The 20444-nt window shown below is 43.7% G+C and overlaps 1 protein-coding gene across 1 annotated transcript in view; it reads right to left on the bottom strand.

Annotated features, from left to right (window-relative positions):
- Positions 1 to 8673: 8673 nt before the first annotated feature.
- The window catches only part of LOC142760420 (uncharacterized), a 45644-nt gene continuing 33873 nt past the window's right edge, over positions 8674 to 20444 (bottom strand). Inside the window, exons 10-13 of the mRNA XM_075863607.1 lie at positions 20046 to 20163; positions 18315 to 18503; positions 13555 to 13745; positions 8674 to 10640 (exon numbers count right to left, since the gene is read on the bottom strand). Coding sequence (XP_075719722.1) covers positions 8674 to 10640; positions 13555 to 13745; positions 18315 to 18503; positions 20046 to 20163 — 2465 coding nt within the window. The remainder of the gene's footprint in view (positions 10641 to 13554; positions 13746 to 18314; positions 18504 to 20045; positions 20164 to 20444) is intronic.

Consider the following 20444-nt stretch of genomic DNA (forward strand, 5'->3'; position numbering starts at 1 on the left):
ATGGCAGCTGGCCAAACAGGTATAATACAGAGTCTATAATCCAGAAAGGGTACCAGTGGCAACTCGGATAGTAGCAAGGCAGGCTCGGCTGGGACCAGGCAGCAGGTAGACGTCAGGCGTGGAGTAGCAGAACAGGCGTGGAATACAGCACAACACGACAACAGCTCAGCACGGCACTTGACAAGGATAGCAAGGGATACAGGATACAGGAACAGGGTACACTTGGAAACTGGAAGATACTAGTAGACTATTTGCAGGACAAACTGTAAAGGACCTGCCAGACACAGCTTCTGTGTCGACGCCCGTGGGTAATCAGTCTGCACCTGCTCCTATGTCTGTGAGACTGACTCCATTTTCCACCACTCAGGATGGCAGGCTTAGGAGTGGGAGAGCCTATCACAGCCTGGCCAGACGGAGCTGGCTCCCGCCCACTGTCTATTTATACCTGCCTTTCCTGTTCCTCCTTTGACTGTGATTCTGCTCTGCTTGTTTCCTGGCTCTGCTGCTGCTGCTTGAACTACTGATCCTCTGTTTGTTATTGACCTTGGCTTACTGACCACTCTCCTGCTCAGCGTTTTGTACCTCGTGCACTCCTGGTTTGACTCGGCTCGTTCACTACTCTCGTTGCTCACGGTGTCTCCGTGGGCAGCTGCCCCGTTTCCCTAGCTTCTGTGTACCCTTGTCTGTTTGTCTGTTGTGCACTTACTGAGCATAGGGACCGTCGCCCAGTTGTACCCCGTCGCCTAGGATGGGTCGTTGCAAGTAGGCAGGTACTGAGTGGCGGGTAAATTAGGGCTCACCTGTCTGTCTCCCTCCCCATCATTACACAAACTTTGGGTAACAAACAACGCTCAGGCAAAAGAACAAGAGGGCAGAGCCCTTCTTATAGTCCAGTAGCATTCTAGGCTTGATCGCAGACTCCCTGCAATTATGCGCGTACTGGCCCTTTAAGACCGTGCACGCGCAGGCGCGCGTGCCCTCAGGGAGACTGTCTCGATACCAGGAAGTAAGTGTCGGTGCCTCACAGGGGGACGACGCTGCAGGGAATTCACATGTCCATGGCCACGGCCGTCGAGGAGTAAGTCAGAACGACGGGCCGCAGCCATAGACGTTATAACCATGAAGGGAATTGCTGTCTTTTCAGATCACTGAGATCCTATACATCACGGACCAGTATTGATATTGGCATTTTTACTTGGTCATATTCCTTTAAAATAAGTGAAGAATTTATTTCCGAATGCATTGATACTCCATGAATGGAAATGGACGGATTGTTCTATTTTGGACATTGACTTCATTTTGTAGAGGTCTGTTACACATACTTTGGGAGAGATATATTGATACTTTCCGCTTTACATCCATGTATGTTATAATTTAGTTTACCTGGCCAGGTGGTGCGTCTTTTTAGTTATTTTCTGTACATTTTGTAGGTAGTTTCAATCCGGAAAACGATATAAGGCTGGGTTCACACTGAGTTTTTTTGCAGGTGTTTGGCATTTTGAGGCAGATTTAGCTCTGCCTAAACGCCAATATTCGTGGCATTTTTCGCCTGCAGCCATTGAGTACCGCGGGCAAAAAACGCCCTGAATTACGCTTTCTCTGCCTCCCATTGATGTCAATGGGAGGTCAGAGGCATAAACGTTCGAAGATAGGACATGTCCCTTCTTTTTCCCACGAGCCGTTTTTTCCGCTCACGGGAAAAAAAACGCCTCCACCTCCCATTGAAATCATGATTATCTTGATATGTCTCTTACTATAGACCACATATATATTCATTCCTTATATTGGAATATGTTTTAACAATTTACTAATAAAACACATATATATATTTTTTACCTCAAAGTGTGCTGAGTAAATCCTAGAATTTTTTCTTTTGTTTTCTTTTGCTTAGTTTTTTGCATATTTCTGGCCTTACAGGACGGCACTATGTAGCATTATTTATCTACGCTTTCATTGAGATTATTTATTGGATTAAATATTTTTTATCCTAACTAAATATGTACCTCCCATAGACTTCAATGGAGAGGGCTGCATGCAAGCTGAAGTGTATGGAGAATGCAGTTGCCGGGAATTGGTAAAAGGAGGTCAACTCAGTCCTGATATGTGAGGGTCCATAGGTAGGAACACCCTTTTAACCCCTTCGCGCACCACAACGTAATAGCCCGTCCTGGTGTGGGGAGTGATGTATGGAGCGGGTTCACGCGCCGAGCCTGCTCCATGCGCTACTGGGCTGCAGCTGTGTATTACAGCTGGCACCCAGGACTAACATGCGCTGTTCCTGGCCATTTAACTCCTTAAAAGCTCCGGTCAATCGATAAAAAAAAGCTTATCGAACCCCTCCCCCCGTGACGTGGTCGCGGGGTGCCGATGGTTGTCATGGCAATCCAGGGGCCTAATGAAGGCCCCAGAACTGCCTTTACTCTGCCTCTGTTAAGCTGTGCTTCTGGCAGGGCTGAACAGAAGCCTGTAAAAATGTCAATATACTGCAATAGTATTGTACCAGTCCCATATGGGGACTAATAAAATGTGTAAAAAAGGAAATTTTAGTAGTAAAAATATATATCTATATATTAAAAATTAAAAAAAAAAACTTTTCCCATTTTTCCTCTAAGCTAATGTAAAAAATTAAATAAATAAACAAAATTGGTATCACTGCATCTGTAAAAGTCAGAACTATTAAAATATAACATTATTTAACTCGCAGCGTGAACGCAGTAAAAAATTTTAAAAAAATGATACAACCAAAATCGCTGTTTTTGGTCTAAAAAAAACTATAAAAAGTGATCAAAAAGTCGCATGTATCAAAAAATGGTAGCAATAAAAACTACAGCTCCTCTTGCAAAAAAAATAAGCCATCACACAGCTCTATTGACGAAAAAACAAAAAAGTTACGGCTCTTAGAGTGTGGTGAAACAAAAATATTTATTTTTAACAAATAGTTTTTTCTTTGTAAAAGTAGTAAAATATGAAAAAGACCTATATAAATTTGTTATCAACATAATCGGATTCGGCCACAGAATAAAGTTAAGTTTTCATTTTTACTGCACGGTCAAAGCCGTAAAAATGAAAACCAACAAACCATGGAGGTTTTTTCCCGTTTTTTCCAATTTCAGCTAGCAAATAATTTTTTTTCAGTTTCCCAGTACATTATATGGTACTTTAAATAGTGCCAATAGAAACTACAACTCCTCCTGCAAAAAATACGCCCTCACACCACACCATTAATGGAAAAATAAAAACGATGTGGTTCTTGGAAGGCGGTCAGTGAAAAACGAAAATGAAAAAGCAAAAATGCCTAAGTCTGGAAAGGGTTAAGAAGCCACCCCCCGACCAATCCTCTCTGTCCATCTACCGCTCTATCTCACTACTCCCTTCCCTGAAAACCATATCCACCTTGAGTTGTCTTACTACCTCTCGTTGTACTCCTACAATCTGGTTTACAATCCCATTATTCCACTGAAACGGCCTTAACCAAAGTCACTAATGATCTGTTAACTGCCAAAGCCTGACAACAATACTCTGTGCTCCTCTTTCCAGACCTATCCACCGCCTTTTACAAAATCGAAAGGCTCCCTCCTATTACAAATACTTCTGCCCCTTGGATTCACAGACTGGGCCCCCTCCTGAATCTTCTTATACCTCACTAACCCTACATTTAGTGTCCCCCACTGGCACACGACCGGTTCTTCTCACCCTCTTTCTGTTGGCATCCCTCAAGGCTCTGTCCTGGACCCCTTTTCTTATTTATCTCTACTTTTGGCCTAGGACAGCTAATAAAATCCCAATGTTTTCAATGCCACTATTACGCGGATGACACTCAAATTTACCTCTGGTCCCAATGTTACCTCTCTATTCTAACCAGATTTCAATTCAGGATTCCCTTCCCCATGAACCGAAACCGAGAGCCTATCTAAAAGACATTTGGTTACTCTATGTTGTTTTTTTGTCATAACTTGCAACTTTGTCCAGATGATGGCAGCAAAATTCCATATCATTGTATAAGAAAGGCTGTAAAAGAGATGTGAGTTGTGTGCGCGATATAATTGTACAATATAAGGGCTACAACTTACATTGTTATATCTTTTCAGTATTGGCAGAGTCATAACAATAGGGGTTGCAAAGCGTGTAGTCACAAGAATTAAATACATCATGTGTTGTTCGCGACCACCAAACACAGCCGCATTGCCAAACTGCTCATAGGGGTCGGTCCGTGTTCTGTCTTCATCTACATTATATTTCACATACGTTGTTTATAGCACTTTTAATATTTTTGATGCTTGGGTATGTTTTTCATGGTTTGAACTATTATATAATTTATGTGTTGATTAGGATGCATAAATCCACTGTGATTAATAATGGCATATTTTGCACCAATGAAATTGCAGAGGGTAGTTGGCAAGAAATTTCTCTAATTTATTAAAATGTGCTTGCCTCTTGCGGCCCCATCCACACGGCTGTGCCCGTAAACACAAAGTATGGTAGTACCGTCCGTGAAAATCAAAAGAACGTTCATGTCCTATCTTTTGCGATACACTTCTACGGCCCGGACACCTTCCCGTGAATATACGGGAAGGTATCCGTGGTCAATAGAAGTGAATGGGTCCGTAAAGGCGGACCGCAATTACGGACAATTTTTACAGTCGTGTACATGCCTATTACATCTGGTGCACTTGGAAATATTTTACTGCTTGATTTTGTTTTCACACCTGCTATGAGCAGCCACACATTTGTGATTATTGATTTTTCTTATGGGTAAAAGAGGCATTGGATAACTTTATTTAAAAACTGTATATTTTTGTATTGGTTTATTTTTTGTTATTGCTGTAGAGTGCAACAAAAGTGCAATAATCCCTTTAAATAATATCCTCTCATCTAGCCATCCATCCATCCTAACAATAGGCCCTCAATGTTTTACTATCTATCTATCTCACATAAACAACACAAAAGCTTGAACAGTACATTCCAACAAAATGAAACAAAACGTGTATACAGGTGCAAGAACGCCTGTGACTGCAACTTAATACAGCACACAAAAAAATGGCGAGAGCACACTGCAAACACCAATGTCACCTATGCACGCTAATATATATATAAATATGCATTACTGCTAAATCTACTTACAATAGGGAGGTTCTTGGCGCACATTTTGATCAAATTGTGTGAGCCCATTTGCCACGACAAGGTGTCGTCCATAGGTGGGAACCTACTCTGTACATACACCCAGAACTGGGACTAAGCCTACATATATCTGGGGATGGTAGGAACCAGCATTAAACTACTGTAATTAAAATCACCCAGGGCAGAATGGGAAGAGAGCAAGATCAAAAAATGGAGGCAGTCACTAACCCCACATATATGAATCACACAAACAACACAAAGGTTTGAACAGCACATTCCAACAAAATGTGTATGCAGGTGCAAGAACGCCTGTGACCAGAGCTGGCCTTAGAATAGATGGCGCCCCGTGTGAAATTATCTTTCCACCACATCATAAAAAAATGCCCCATAAAAATGTATAACGCCCCCCACAGTATAATGCCCCTTTAGTGCCCCCCATACAGTATAATAATAATTAGTAATATAATATATTATAACCCCTTCAAGGACACAGTATTTTGTCCTCTAATTGTGCCCACACAGTATTATGATCCCTAAGTGCAACACAGTATATTGCCCCATTTAGTGCCCCTACACAGTGTATTATCAGCTTAGTGGCCTCCACACAGTATAATGCCCCACTCCCTGGCTGCCACAGACAGCCCCCCCTTGTAGATAGTGCCCACTGTAGATTGTGCCATACAGCCTCCCTGTAGACCGGGCAATAATCCCCCTCCTATTTCCTGTAGACAGTGCCATAATCCCCCACCTCCCCCATGTAGACAGTTCCATACAGCACCTCACCTCCTCCATGTAGACAGCACCATACAGCCCCCCACCTCACCATTGTAGACAGTGCCCCCCAAACCAAAAAAATTGTACTCACCTAGGCCCCGTTCCCACAACGAACTGAACTGCTCCACAACGCCAACAACGGGATCCTTGCAAAGGCCAGAGTGATCCTGTAGCCTAGTACAGAGTTTCCCAACCTTTTCAGACTCGAGGCACCCCATGAAAAAAAAAATCATCCCCCACTCACAGTAAAATGAACATCAGCCCGACACTCACAGTAAAATGACCATCAGCCTCTCACTCACAGTAAAATGCCCATCAGCCCGCCACTCACAGTAAAATGACCATCAGCCCACCACTCACAGTAAAATGACCATCAGCCCGTCAATCACAGAAAAATGACGATCAGCCCGCTACTCACAGTAAAATTACCATCAGCCCCTCCAATAAAGTGATGATCAGCCCCCCTGTAAAATGACCATCAGCCCGCCACTCACAATAAAATGACCATCAGCCCACCACTCACAGTGAAATGACCATCAGCCCCCCACTCACAGTAAAATGACCACCAGCCCGCCACTCACAGTAAAATGACCACCAGCCCGCCACTCTCACTCAAATGATCATCAGCCCACCACTCACAGATGACCCCTGTACCACACAGCCCTCTGTAGATAGTGCCACACAGCCCCTTTGGGTAGTGCCACACAGCCCCCTTGTAGGTAGTGCCACACAGCCCCTTTGTAGGTAGTGCCACACAGCCCCCTTGTAGGTAGTGCCACACAGCCCCCATGTAGGTAGTGCCACACAGCCCCCTTGCAGGCAGTGCCATAGAGCCCCCTGTAGGTAGTGCAAAACAGCCTCCTGTAGGTAGTGCCACACAGCACCCTGTAGGTAGTGCCACAGAGCCCCCTGTTGGTAGTGTCACAAAGCCCCCTGTACGTAGTGCCACAAAGCCCCCTGTAGGTAGCGCCACACAGCCCCCTGTAGGTAGTGCCACACAGCCCCCTGTAGGTAGTGCCACACAGCCCCCTTGTAGGTAGTACCACACAGTCCCCCTGTAGGTAGTGCCAGACACCCCCTTGTAGGTAGTTCCACACAGCCACCTTGTAGATAGCACCCCCATTCCTGTAGATAGCGTCACTGTAGCTCCCTGAAGGAGCGGAATCCCCCCGTGGCCAGGGATTCCGCTACTGGAAGGAGCGCTTGATGTCTCTGTCCATATATGGACGGCGACATCAGGGTCTACTCCTGAAGCGGAATCCCTGTCCACAGCATTGCCGATACTGTGACCATCGATTCCACTCCAGGAGAAGCCCCGGATATCTCTGTCCATTTATGGACAGTGACGTCAGGGGCTTCTCCTGGAGTGGAATCCACGGTTGCAGCGTTGGGGATTCCACTCCAGGAGAAGCTGCTGACGTCTCTGTCACACAAGGTTTCCGCCCGTTCAGGGAGCTACAGTGTCGCTAGTAGATAGCAGAGCAGGGAGCTACTTCTCTGCTCTGCTATAGTGTTCAATAGTATTTTCGTCCTAACAGCGCAGATACTATTGAATGTGATGTCGCGGGGATTCCACTCCAGGAGAAGCTCCTGACGTCTCTGTTACACGAGGATTCTGCCTCTTCAGGGAGCTACAGTGGCACTAGTAGATAGCAGAGCAGGGAGCTACCTCTCTGCTCTGCTATAGTGTTCAATAGTATTTTTGTGCTAACGGCGCAGATACTATTGAATGTGATGTCGCTACCACTGTAGCAGCCACAGTGGCTGCTAGCGGCACCGCTGGCCATGGGGGGCCGTCCTGACAAGCGGCACGAGCACCCTCATGCCCGATGTCGCTGCTAGCAGCCACTATGGCTGCTACAGAGGACGACACCACTAAGAGAAGAAGCGCCTGGGTGGAAAGGCAGCTTCTGAGTCGACGGGCCCGAGCACTTTTGAAACAAGCAGGGGACGGGAGCCAGCGCAGCGCCCCCTTCCACCTGCTGGAGTGATGCGCCCTGTACAATGGCACAGGTCGTACACCCCTAAGGCCGGCCCTGCCTGTGACTGCAAATTTATACTGCACACAAAAAAAATGGCGACCGCACACTGCAAACACCAATGTCACCTAAGCCGCTAAATATAAACAAATATGCATTACTGCTTTATCTACTTTATCTATCATCTCTATCTATCTATCTATCTATCTATCTATCATCCATCTATCTATCTATCTATCTATCTATCTATCTATCTATCTATCTATCTATCTATCTATCTATCTATCTATCTATCTATCTATCTATCTATCATCTATCTATCTACTGTATCTATAATACATAATACATAGATATATAATCTATCTATCTATCTATCTATCTATCTATCTATCTATCTATCTATCTATCTATCTATCTATCTATCTATCTATCTATCTATCTATCTATCTATCTATCTATCTATCTATCTATCTATCTATCTATCTAACAATCCTTCTATTATCTATCTATCTATCTATCTATCTATCTTATATAGCTACTGTATCTACCTAGGAGATGTATAAATAGACAAACATTTATGTGACTTGTATAAGATTTGGCATAATAAGTCATGAAAACTTACAATACCTTACTTATTGTATTTTGTGATCAGTGCAGTGTTTGCATGTTAACAATGTATTGTACACTTGGTTATTAGCACAAAATCATACATTACTCACATTAAATCAAAAAGATGTTTTATATAAAAATCTCAAGTAAAATAACACTATAGGATAAAATACAATAAATAGTGCAAACGGATTCATTTTAATGAAGCACTTTTGATCCAGCCTTTCTGATTCTTATCTCCCACATGGTATTGCAAGATAAACTTTCTCATTTTTGGTTCATCTTTAGATCCAACCGTGACATACATGTACTTGCAATTGTCTGTACTGCAAGAACCTTCCCAGTAACCATCCTTACCGAGGATCAAGGGATAGAAATCCTTTCCCTTTACACTTACTTCAGCAACATCAGGAATCTGAAGCTTAAAGGAAACTTTGTTGTTCTCGGGCAGAACACCTTCTAGTGGCTTAACAAGATCATATAGCTCAGACCAGTCTGTATATACTAATGGAAATGGTGGCCATTTCACAGTGGGATTTTTGCAAATAATGAGGTAGTTACACTGGTGTTTGTACATATTACTGTTTTTAGGTTTGACATTCACATGCAGCACATATGTTCCTGACCGTGGAAGGTGGACCTTTATTTGTACATTGCCTTCTCTTAGAGTCTGAAAGACATGTCTTTGGGTCATCTCTGGAGTCATTTGTACTTCATCAGAGTGTAAGGTAGAAAAAATACTTAGGTCCCACATCAATGCAAAATTGACAGTGAAACAACCATCTTCTGAATTAATTATAGGGTCAGGGTGTGAAGGCTGAATGAGGCCTGCCTTTTGTGTATCTGGATTTGGTCCAACAGGATTATGAAGGCTTGAAGGGAACGGTGGCCATTTTACCTTAGGATTTGAGCATGTCACTAGATAGTTGCAGATGTAGCCTACAGAGCCATCAAATATCTGGAGAACGTAAGAACCAAACCCTGGAAGGCGAACATTAAGCTCTAACTTTTGCTTCTGTATGCTCTGTATAACATGAGTAGCATTGGGCATGATCTGTACGTCTTCAGACTTCAGACTAACTGTGATGTTCAATATTTGGTTAGTCATAAAGCTGAGGGTGAAGCATCCGTCATCCGTGTGGACAATTGGGTCTGGATGTGAGGGCTGAAATAGTCCAGCCATTTCTGTGTCTGGACTGGGACCTACTGGATTATGAAGCATACTTGGAAAGGGTGGCCATGTGACTTTAGGATTTGAGCAATGCAAAAGGTAATTGCAGATATATCCATTTTTACTGTCAAAAATCTGGAAAACATAAGAACCAAAGTGGGGAATACGAATATTAAATTCAACTCTACGCTTCTCTGCCCTCTGTATTACATGGTGTAGTATAGTCTGTATTTTATCAGACTTCAAGCTGCTGCTAAGTTTCAGATTGCTGTTGAGTATGAAACTGATAGTACAACATCCATCTTCTGTATGAATAAGTGGCTCCAGATGTGAAGGTTGAAGAAGACCAGCCTTATCTGTGTCTGGGTTTGGGCCGACTGGGTTACGTAGTGAAGCAGGGAATGGTTGACATTTGACCTTGGGGTTTGAACATATTATGAGATAGTTGCAGATGTATCCCACAAGATCATCAAAAATTTGGAGAACATAATGTCCGGATTGTGGGAGATGAATACTAAACTTCACTTTGTGATCGCTTACTGTTTGTATGACATGATGAAAAATATTTTTTCCTTCATCAGATTTGAGACTGGCTGTAAGTTTGAGTTCCTTCTCCATAGTAAAACTAACAGTACAGCATCCGTCTTCTGTATAGATGACGGGATCTTCGTGTGAAGGGGTATGAAGGCCTGTTTGCTCTGACAACCAACTTGGACCAGCAGGGTTACTTAGACATTTAGGGATCTTCATCTTGTTGTGAACAGCTTTGCAATCTACTCTGTAATCCACGACCATCTGATAAGCCTCATTCTTATCTTGTTTTTTAGCATAAATTTGTAAAATCTGTTGTCCAGTCCTTGGGGGAAAAATATCAAATGTGGCTACTCGGTCCATGACTCTTAGCAGACCAGGATCTTCTGCTTCTTGTAGGCTAAAGAGGAAGGACAGGTTGTGCTGGCTCTCTATGGTGATGGACACTTTCCCTTTGTCTAAGAAAAAATATATGAATAGTTACAAAAATAGTAGTTGTCCACACATTGGAAACAATGGGCAAATAAAAAAAGTGCAGCGTAAAACAATCCCAATATATTCTTCTTAAAACATTGAATAAAAGTTCTCACTTACTGCTTATCCACTCTTTTTCATGCCTTACAGGAGGAAAGGGAAATGTTAACCTTTTAGGGTAGGAACACTCACAGCGTATTCTCGGCGGATACGCAGGGTCAAGCTGCGCGGCGTATATCCGCCCTGAACACCGAAGGGAATGCCTCTTGGAAAATCACACCACATTGTGGTGCGTTTTTCCGGTGGAATTTCCGCTGCGAAGCTGCGCTGGCAAAAACAAACAAAACGTTCATACTTACCCCCTCCCTCTTCTTGGCACGTAGGCCAGCCTCCTGGGATGACGTTTCAGGCCATGTGATGCTGCAGCCTGTGATTGGCTCCAGCGGTCGCATGGCCTGCAACATCATCCAGGGAGGCCGGACTGGAGAAGTAGCAGGGAACTCTGGGTAAGTATAACTTTATTTTATTTATTTCTTACTTGCGATTTTTGCTGCATAATCGCTGTGATTCCGTCGCAAGTATCGCAACACACACTGCTTTATGTGGGTATACACCCCATTGAATTCAATGGGAAAACCCGCAATGGAATAGCTGCAAATACGCAGCATTAATGGACCGCACCGCAAGCAATTTATGTGAGTTTTTTTCTGCTGCATTTTTCCGCAGTGTGGGGGCGAGATTTATTGAAATATCATCCACACTGCTGCTGCTGTAATACGCTGCAGATTTTCCACAATTAATCCGTTTACTCTGTGTCCGTACCGTTAGGATTGCTTTTTGTTACCCTGAGGCTTGGGACCAACCTACAGTAGCTGCTCATCATAGCAGCTTCAGGCTGAGTTCACACGGGGCGGATACACTGCGTAATAGCACACATCGTATCCGCCCTGTGCGCCGCAGGGAATTTCGGGCAAAAAAGCTCACCAAACTGTGGTGCAGTTTTACGACCAGAATGTCCACAGCGAAAAACTGCAGCGCTAAGCAGGCCGGCCTCCTGGGATGATGTCTCATCCCAGGAGACCGATGCAGCCTATGATTGGCTGCAGCAGCGGTCACATGGGATGAAGCATCATCCCAGGAGGATAAAACACAGACTCCTAGGTAAGTTTAATATTTTTTTTCTGAGTTCCGTTTTTTGCAAAGGGGTCGCTGCAAACTTGAAGCAAAAAATTAATCAACTGCTATTTCATGCGGGATTTACATCACCATTGAATTCAATGGGGAAATCCTGCAACATATAAGCAGCGTTTACATAAAGACAATTGACATGCTGCGGAATAAAATTCCGCACCGCACGTCAATTTCGGAGGGTTTTTTCGCAGCATGTGGATAAGATTTGTTTTACCTCATCCACTTTCCTGCTACTGTATTTGATGTGGATTTCGTTGCGTAAAATCCGCAGTATTTAGGCAATGTGTGAACTGACCCTCAAAGTAGCGGTTTTCCTTAATGCTATACGGTATATGCCTGTGAACAGATTACTTTCTTCAGAATCAAACTGTGTGGCTGTTATTAAAACAATGGACCAGTAGATAATGGATCGGAGATTAAACCATTTTCATATATCCCAGCAGGGTATTCTAAGTTTAAAAAAGAGGGGGGATCCCCTATTCAGGACCCTCATCTCTTAGGGACTGTTGACATCAGCGTTGAACTTCTGTTTGGATTTCCGTTCATCTGTTCTGTCAGAGGAATAGATGAACAGAAGGACAAATGGAAAGTATAGTTTCCGTTTGCAATACCATTGATTTCAATTATATTTCTTTTGGTTTTAGTCTGTTTCAGATTGCCTCGGTTCCGCTAGGTTTCCATTTTTTTCAATCAGACAAAAGCTAGTGTTTTCGTGAAAAACATGGAAACCTACCGGAACGGATGCGAACTGAAGCAAACTGAAACCCAAAAAATACCATTGAAATCAACGGTATTGCAAAAGGAAATGATACTTTTTGTTTGTTTTTCCGTTCATTTGTTTCTCTGATGGAATAGATGAGCAGAAAGCCAAACGGAAGGCCAACGCTGATGTAAACAGGCCCTTAGCCAAAATGTAGAGCGGGTACAAAGAGCATTTCTTGGTCTGGAGTGGTCCATACAATTGTTTATGTTATATCCATACATAACATAGACAGCCTATTGAATTAAAGGAGTACTCTGCAATACTTATTTTGACCTGTGGTAGTGCTGCAGGAAAATTGAACCCTTGTTGCCAGTTTCTGACACATATTATAGCTGACCATAGGGGCTCTCAGCAGCAGGACACACTGTGATGAGCTTATCATTGGGGAATCCTTTTAACAAAAAGCCTTAAGCGGACAACCCTTTTAATAACTAAATGTATATTTATTAGTGCTTGCATTAGCTTAAACAAATAGTAATTTATGTTAAAGACTGAAATTTATTCACCTCTCTTTCTGTGTTCTGTGTACTTATATAAGAAAAAATATCACTTGTCTGTCTCTTTTTTTGCCTCTATAACATTCATAGATACAATTTAAAATTTGTTTAGAAATACAATTAGAAAAAAATATTAAGACATTTTTAGACAACATTGTTATCTGCCTACAGCTCTTGGAAGATATTGATTCTCTATGCGGAGATCCAACTGGTCGGGAGTCTCAAGAACAATGCTCCCTGAAAAAGAACAAGTATGCAAAAGAGCTCTACTACAGAAGGAAGAAAACTCTCTCTCTAGTGCCACCTATAGAGACTATTTTGCATACTTTCTGCCTGCAGGAACATGAGCAAAGAATGTGAAGAACTTCTCTCCATTGTTGCATGGAGTGATACGCTCCCTTGTAGAAACAAGCTAAACACCATCAATAATATAATAAAAATGTTTACCTGTTTCAATAACAGCTGTTTCTGGCTGAGAGAAAATTAGTCCTAAGCTGTAGAAGTGACTTCTGCGGTGAACACTTTGCTCAAACTGCTTCTGGGACACTTTTGGCTCCAATAATTGAAAATCTGTTTCCTCAGGGTAGTGATCACCAATGAAGAGAACAGGATGAGTCAGGAAATAGAACTCATTGTACCTTGAAGAAAAAAGAAAAGAGATGTAAGGCAAAATGATGGAATAGTACCACTAATAAATCAAACATGTGGTTATTATCTGAGATAGACTCCCAAGTCCTTTGTGAGCAAGCTGTCGTACTACACATACTTTAAATAAATTATATACTAAGAACATATAAATTAATGTTATGATTTTAATTTAGATTATAATTTTTTAAATAAATATATTTAGTAAACTTCTAGGCACTGGAAGACCACAGAGATACTAAATCAATGAAGACCATGGACGTTTATTCATTCCAGAGTAGGATGAATATACTGTTTAGTATTAGCATTGTGGTTCCCCACACAATTTTTTTTCCATTTTGGGGCTCTCAGCAGACCTTATCTGTGATCATTTTCTTGCAGGGGAATTCACAATGTAAAGTTCAAGCCAAACAGTCCAAATCCATTAAACATAAATGTAAAATTTAGGGGTAGGCAATTCTTGGGCCTGCTACTATAAGATTACCTTTCTCACCATGAGGTGCAGTTTTCTCCACACTGGTCATCAACAGTAAGGGCTAATGCACACAAGTGTATTATGACCCCATACAACCTATGAGTTGTATGGATTCTTAACATGCAACCCAGAGACATCTATGGAGCCTTACTGTACTTTTCTATGCCTTCAATTTCATAGAGGCATACAAAGGATTTTCCTGCCATATTCCATATGAATCCGAAAGAAAAAACTCATGGCATCTATTTCCATATTTTTGAACTATTCTGCTCTAAAGGCACTGAATAATTCTGTAATATAGCGCCATACTGAGCAGCATAAAGTGGCACATGTAGTGCCTAGGGATCCATAGCATAGAGTTGTGGGGCTTTCAAGAGCCTTTGTGCACATGACTCTGTCGTGTATATAAGGTGTATAACTGAGAATGCCCTAAAAGCACATGCTTCTCTACTTTCTCCTTGTCAGCCTATCCCATATATAAGATGTATTTCTTTGGAAAATATAATAATAAAGCCTTTTCATTTGGAATATCTGAATAGAGAATAGAGAATCTGAAAAGAGAATCATGCACAACTGAATCATGCATAACTCCTAAGCAGCACGCCCGCTGTCTTGAGGTTATTTTTGACTCAGATCTTTCCTTTACTCCTCACATTAAATCACTTTTACGGTCCTGTCACTTTCATCTTAAAAACATCTCCAGAATCCGCCCTTTTCTTACTGTGGAAACAGCCAAAACTCTCATTGTTGCTCTGATTCACTCTTGTCTTGACTACTGTAACTCATTACTACTCGGTCTTCCATTCAGTAAACTCTCCCCTCTCCAATCGATCCTTAATTCAGCAGCCAGGCTCATCTTTCTGACAAAGCGCTACACCAACGCCTCTACCCTGTGCCAGTCACTGCACTGGTTACCCATACTCTTCAGAATTAAGTTCAAACTTATTACTCTCACCCAGTGGGGTAACTACCGCCGTAGCGGCTGCTACGGGGCCCGCAGCATGAGGGGGCCCGTGTCGCCCGCCAGCACGGGCCCCTACCATGGTCGGAGGCTCCGCTAGCAGCCGCTATGGCTGCTACAGCGCGACGCCACTTAACACTACGGCAGAGCAGGGAGGTATCTCCCCGCTCTGCCATTAAACAAAAGACATGTATCCTCTATCCACAGGATAGGGGATACATGTGTGATCGCTGCCACTGATAGGGAGAACGGGGGACTGAAAGTCCCCTGAAGTTCTCCATCACAAACCTTGGACTTCCGGGGTCTGTGTCGGCAGCTCCGTAGAAATGAATGGAGCGCCGGTCGCACTTGTGCGCATGCGTGACCAGCGCTCGTTCCATTTTTATTGAGCAGCGCAGACGCCGGAAGTCAGAGGTTAGTCATGGAGAACTTCGGGGGACTTTCGGTCCCCCGTTCTCCTTATCGCTGCCAGCGATCACACATGTATCCCCTATCCTGTGGATAGGGATACATGTCTTTTGCAGGAAACACACTGTAATCGCGTTTTTTTTGGGGGGTTGGGGGCGCTGTATGGCGTTCCCTACAGGGGGGGCTGTATGGCGTTCCCTACAGGGGGGCTGTATGGCGTTCCCTACAGGGGGGCTGTATGGCATTCCCTACAGGGGGGGTGATGTATGGCGTTCCCTGCAGGAAGGGGCTGTATGGCGTTCCCTACAGGGGGGGCTGTATGGCGTTCCCGACAGGGGGGGGCTGTATGGCGTTCCCTACAGGGGTGGCTGTATGGCGTTCCCTACAGGGGTGGCTGTATGGCGTTCCCTACAGGGGTGGCTGTATGGTGTTCTCTACAGTGGGGGCTGTATGGCGTTAGCGCCATACAGCCCCCTCTGTAGATAACGCCATACAGCCCCCCTGTAGATAACGCCATACAGCCCCCTCTGTAGATAACGCCGTACAGCCCCCTGTGTAGATATCTACAAAGGGGGCTGTATGGGGTTATCTACAGAGGGGGTTGTATGGCGCTATCTACAGAGGGGGCTGTATGGCGCTATCTACAGAGAGGGCTGTATGGCGCTATCTACAGAGGGGGCTGTATGGCGCTATCTACAGAGGGAGCTGTATGGCGCTATCTACAGAGGGGGCTGTATGGCGCTATCTACAGAGGGAGCTGTATGGCGCTATCTACAGGAGGGCTGTATGGCGCTATCTACAGGGAGGGGTTTATGGCGTTATCTACAGGGGGGCTGTATGGCGTTATCTACAGGGGGCTGTATGGCATTATCTACAGGGAGGGCTGTATGGTGTTATCTACAGGGGGCTGTATGGCGTTATCTACATGGGGGATGTATGGTGCTATCTACAGGGGGGGCTGTATGGCATTCTCTACAGGGGTGATGTATGGCGCTATCCACAGGGGGGCTGTATGGCGTTATATCTGCAGGGTGGGCTGTATGGTGTTATCTACAGGGGGGCTGTATGGTATTATCTACAGGGGGCTGTATGGCGTTATCTACAGGGGGGCTGTATGGCATTATCTACAGGGGGGCTGTAAAAAAGGCACTATCTACAAGGGGGGGTTGTGTGACACCCAGGGGAGGGGGGCCCCAGTCAAAAGTTTGCTATGGGGCCCAGTCTTTCCTAGTTACGCCCCTGCTCTCACCAACAAGGATTTCCACAGTGCTGCACCTCCTAACATCTCCTCCTTCATCTCTGTCTACCACCCTAACATTGTTCTACGTTCTGCCAACGACCTCAGATTAACATCCGCCATAATATGAACCTCCCACTCCCGTCTCTAGATTAATTCCCAACTTCCACAGCTTTAGACAGGCCTATAACATTCCCTAATCTAATTCCTTTCCCTGGCCCCCCTTTACATTAGTAATGAGGCCCCTTCATTCAGCAGTATCCCCCACACTACTTGCACCCTAATACACTTCATGTCTGTCATACACTGACATTGGCTGGTGACCGGCTCATGCAGTTTTATTTGTACTACCCCATCTGTATAAAAATGGCTGGACCATTGTACTTAAAGGGAATGTGTCGCTAGAAATTATTATTTTTTCTTTAGTTAAACAGTTAGTATATAAATGATTACACATTGTTCTAATTTTTTTAATTTTTTCACAAGTCAGGAAATATTATAAATTAGATTATAATTTATAACATTTCCATGTGCTGGTCACTAGAGGGAGCAATTCCCAAAATTGCAGCATTGGCATGTGGTAAAGCAACCTCATTGCTTTATGCTGCAAAATTGGAGAAGATACACTCGCTCTAGTGTGCTCAAACAATCCCCCCTCCTTTATCCTGGCTAGTGCCAGGAGAAAGGAGGGGGTTGAATGTTCAAACCTCCTACACTGTGTGCCGCCATTTTTTGAGCGAATGTACAGTGTAGGAGGATTAGATACAGTGGTAATCACACAGTATAACACAAACATACACACACATCACATACACAAACATAACTTACCTGCTCCTGCTGCTGCCACTGCCTCCGCTCCCTGTCCTTGCTTCTGAACATATGGACGGAAGCCACGACCAGAAGTAGTCATCTTACTGTCCGGCCGCGGCATCCGGTCCACATGAAAATGGCGCCGGATGTCGCTCTGCCGAAGACCTTCCTTTTGGACTGTGTGGGAGCGGCTCATGCGCCGTTCCCACACAGACGGCGTACACTATAGTGAATGGAACGGCTCCCGTTCGCATTCTCTATGGGGATGTATGTGCCGTATTCCATCTCTGTATGTGTCGTTAATCGACACATACAGAGATGAAAAAAAAAATGGCAGCCCCCATAGAGAAGTAAAAGAAAGAAAAAAGAAAAAAGTAAAACACAAATAAATAAAATGTATTTTAATAACATACTAAAAGCAATAACATATAAAAAAAAATTTGACGTGACACCTTCCCTAATAAACATTTTTTACACTTTGTGTCTTCCTTATTTCCTCATAGATTGTAAGCTCTTGCGAGCCGGGTCTTCATTCCTGTTGTTTGAATTGTAAATTAGTTTTGTCAATATATAATGTCTGATATTCTCTGCACAATGTACCCCCTGAACTGTAAAGTGCTGCAGAATATGTTGGTGCTATATAAATAAAAATTATTATTATTACTACTTACTGGAAAATGAACTTGCTTAGGTTCTCATCAACAAGGCCAGCTCCCCATGTGCTGTCCAACATATGCCACTGTCCTTCCAAATACACCATGTTCCATGTGTGGTCTGAGTCCCCAGATATTGTCTGTCCTGGCTTAAATGTTGCGCCCTTGCAGTATCCACTAACTGATCGGCATGGAACACCAGCAAGTCTATTGGACAGATAAGATCACTTTAATAATATTGTATGTAAAAAAAATAATCTGAGTATCTGAAAAGAAGTAATGCCTTATAGTAGCAACTGACCTTACAATAAATAAAGTAGTTGAAATGTATGATAAAGATTAATCACAGTCTTAAAGGGGTTTTCCGACAATTAACATGTATTACCTATCCATAGCATAGGTGATAAATGTATGATCGCTGGGTGCCCCACCACTGGCACCCCAACAGATTTCTAGAAGGGGGTCCTGAATCCGTTCTTCCTCACTGCACGTTTGCAGTTAGAAGCATTTTGAAGTGTGTGCATGGCATGTGCATGTGCGCTGACACTTCATTCAATGACTTTGGGGCCGATGGAAACAGCTGAGCATTTCACTTGGCTGTCTTCGTCGTTCCCATAGACATTGAGTGAAACTTCAACGCACATGAGCGACTGCCGCTCCATTCAAAACTGCAATCGAGCAATGAGGAGGAACGGGGGTCGGATGATCCAATACACCTAAAAAAATGAAGCAACGTTGTGAATTTACGTCATTAAAAATATGCTACCATTTTGTGTATACAGCGCTTATGCAGATCTATGTGTCTCAACAGTTACAGAATATAAATAAACCCTGTGTAGTCTAATCCTGCTGTCATACTAGCTACCATCTGTACATCTGGAAGGAGGTACGACTGCAAGATCAATCTACACAGGGTTTGTTTGTAGTCTTTAAACATAGAGACACATAGGTCTTCATAGAACCCTAAAGCACAGAACGATGTAGAGGATTTTAATCATTCTTATAAAATAAAATCCACTAGATGTAATAAATGTAACGGCCACGGTCGCGGACCGCCGCCTTCTCTCACCATCCGGCGGCCATGAACGCAGATCTCTGACCACATGCATTCATCTTCCTCCCCAGAGATGCCAGCACACACGGCTGTACTGCCCTGCAGCCTCTCCTAGAGTGCACGCTCTCTCGTCCCCGGCCTTAAAGGGCCAGCACCAGGTAAAAGTTCCCTAACCAATCCCAAGATCACCCTGGACTATAAAAAGGGCTCTGATCTTCCTAAGCTTGCCTGAGCGTTGTTGTTGTCTACCCATGTTCGTATTGCAAATGGTCCCTTAGTTGTATCCCAGTGTTTCCGTATCCTGCTTCCTGTATCCTGTTAATGTTTTGTTCCTAAGCCTTAGCCTATTGTTGGAATCGTGTGGGTGTCATCTGCCACGTCTGATATAATCTGCCACGTCTGGCGTCATCTGCCACGTCTGGAGCCATCTACCACGTCATGCATCTTCTGTGCTACGAACCATCTGTGTCAAAGCATCTGCTACCCCTCCTGTCTGCCTGGACTCTTACAGTTACTCTTGTGCTAAAGACTTTTTGCATAGACTGTTGTTTGGCCAGCTGCCACTCCGCTACAGCAGAGTGGCCTAGTGGGTCCACATACCCCAGGACCGTGACAATAAAAAGTGCATCAACATACACACTAGATTTCTTTGGTAAAACGAATATTGATGCATATATATTATGAATGAACATTACCTGCACATTTGCTCAAACAGGGAGCTGTAACCTGTACAAACTCCTTTCCTGCTCCGCAAGACATCTTCTGGGTCAGAGGATAACAGACCTTTATTCTTTAACCCTACTGTGTCGTACTCTGAGACAAGCAAAAAGACAGAAATAACTCTTACAATTATTTAGTATATAGACTTTTTCTATTGTGAATGCTCATTTCTGTTATACATGATGTTATGTTTATGAAAATAGCATTTGTGGGTTTAAAGGGTTTGACTGGCCCACCACAGGACTATAGGATTCCTAAGTTAGACTCAATTTCTGATGCAATAATGCCGCAAATCTACAACTGGACCACTGGCGTAGCTATAGGGGTCGCAGCGGTCGCAATTGCGACCGGGCCCCGAAGCCAGGGGGGCCCAC

Source organism: Rhinoderma darwinii, chromosome 4, assembly GCF_050947455.1.
Source record: "Rhinoderma darwinii isolate aRhiDar2 chromosome 4, aRhiDar2.hap1, whole genome shotgun sequence".
Taxonomy (NCBI): Eukaryota; Metazoa; Chordata; class Amphibia; order Anura; family Rhinodermatidae; genus Rhinoderma; species Rhinoderma darwinii.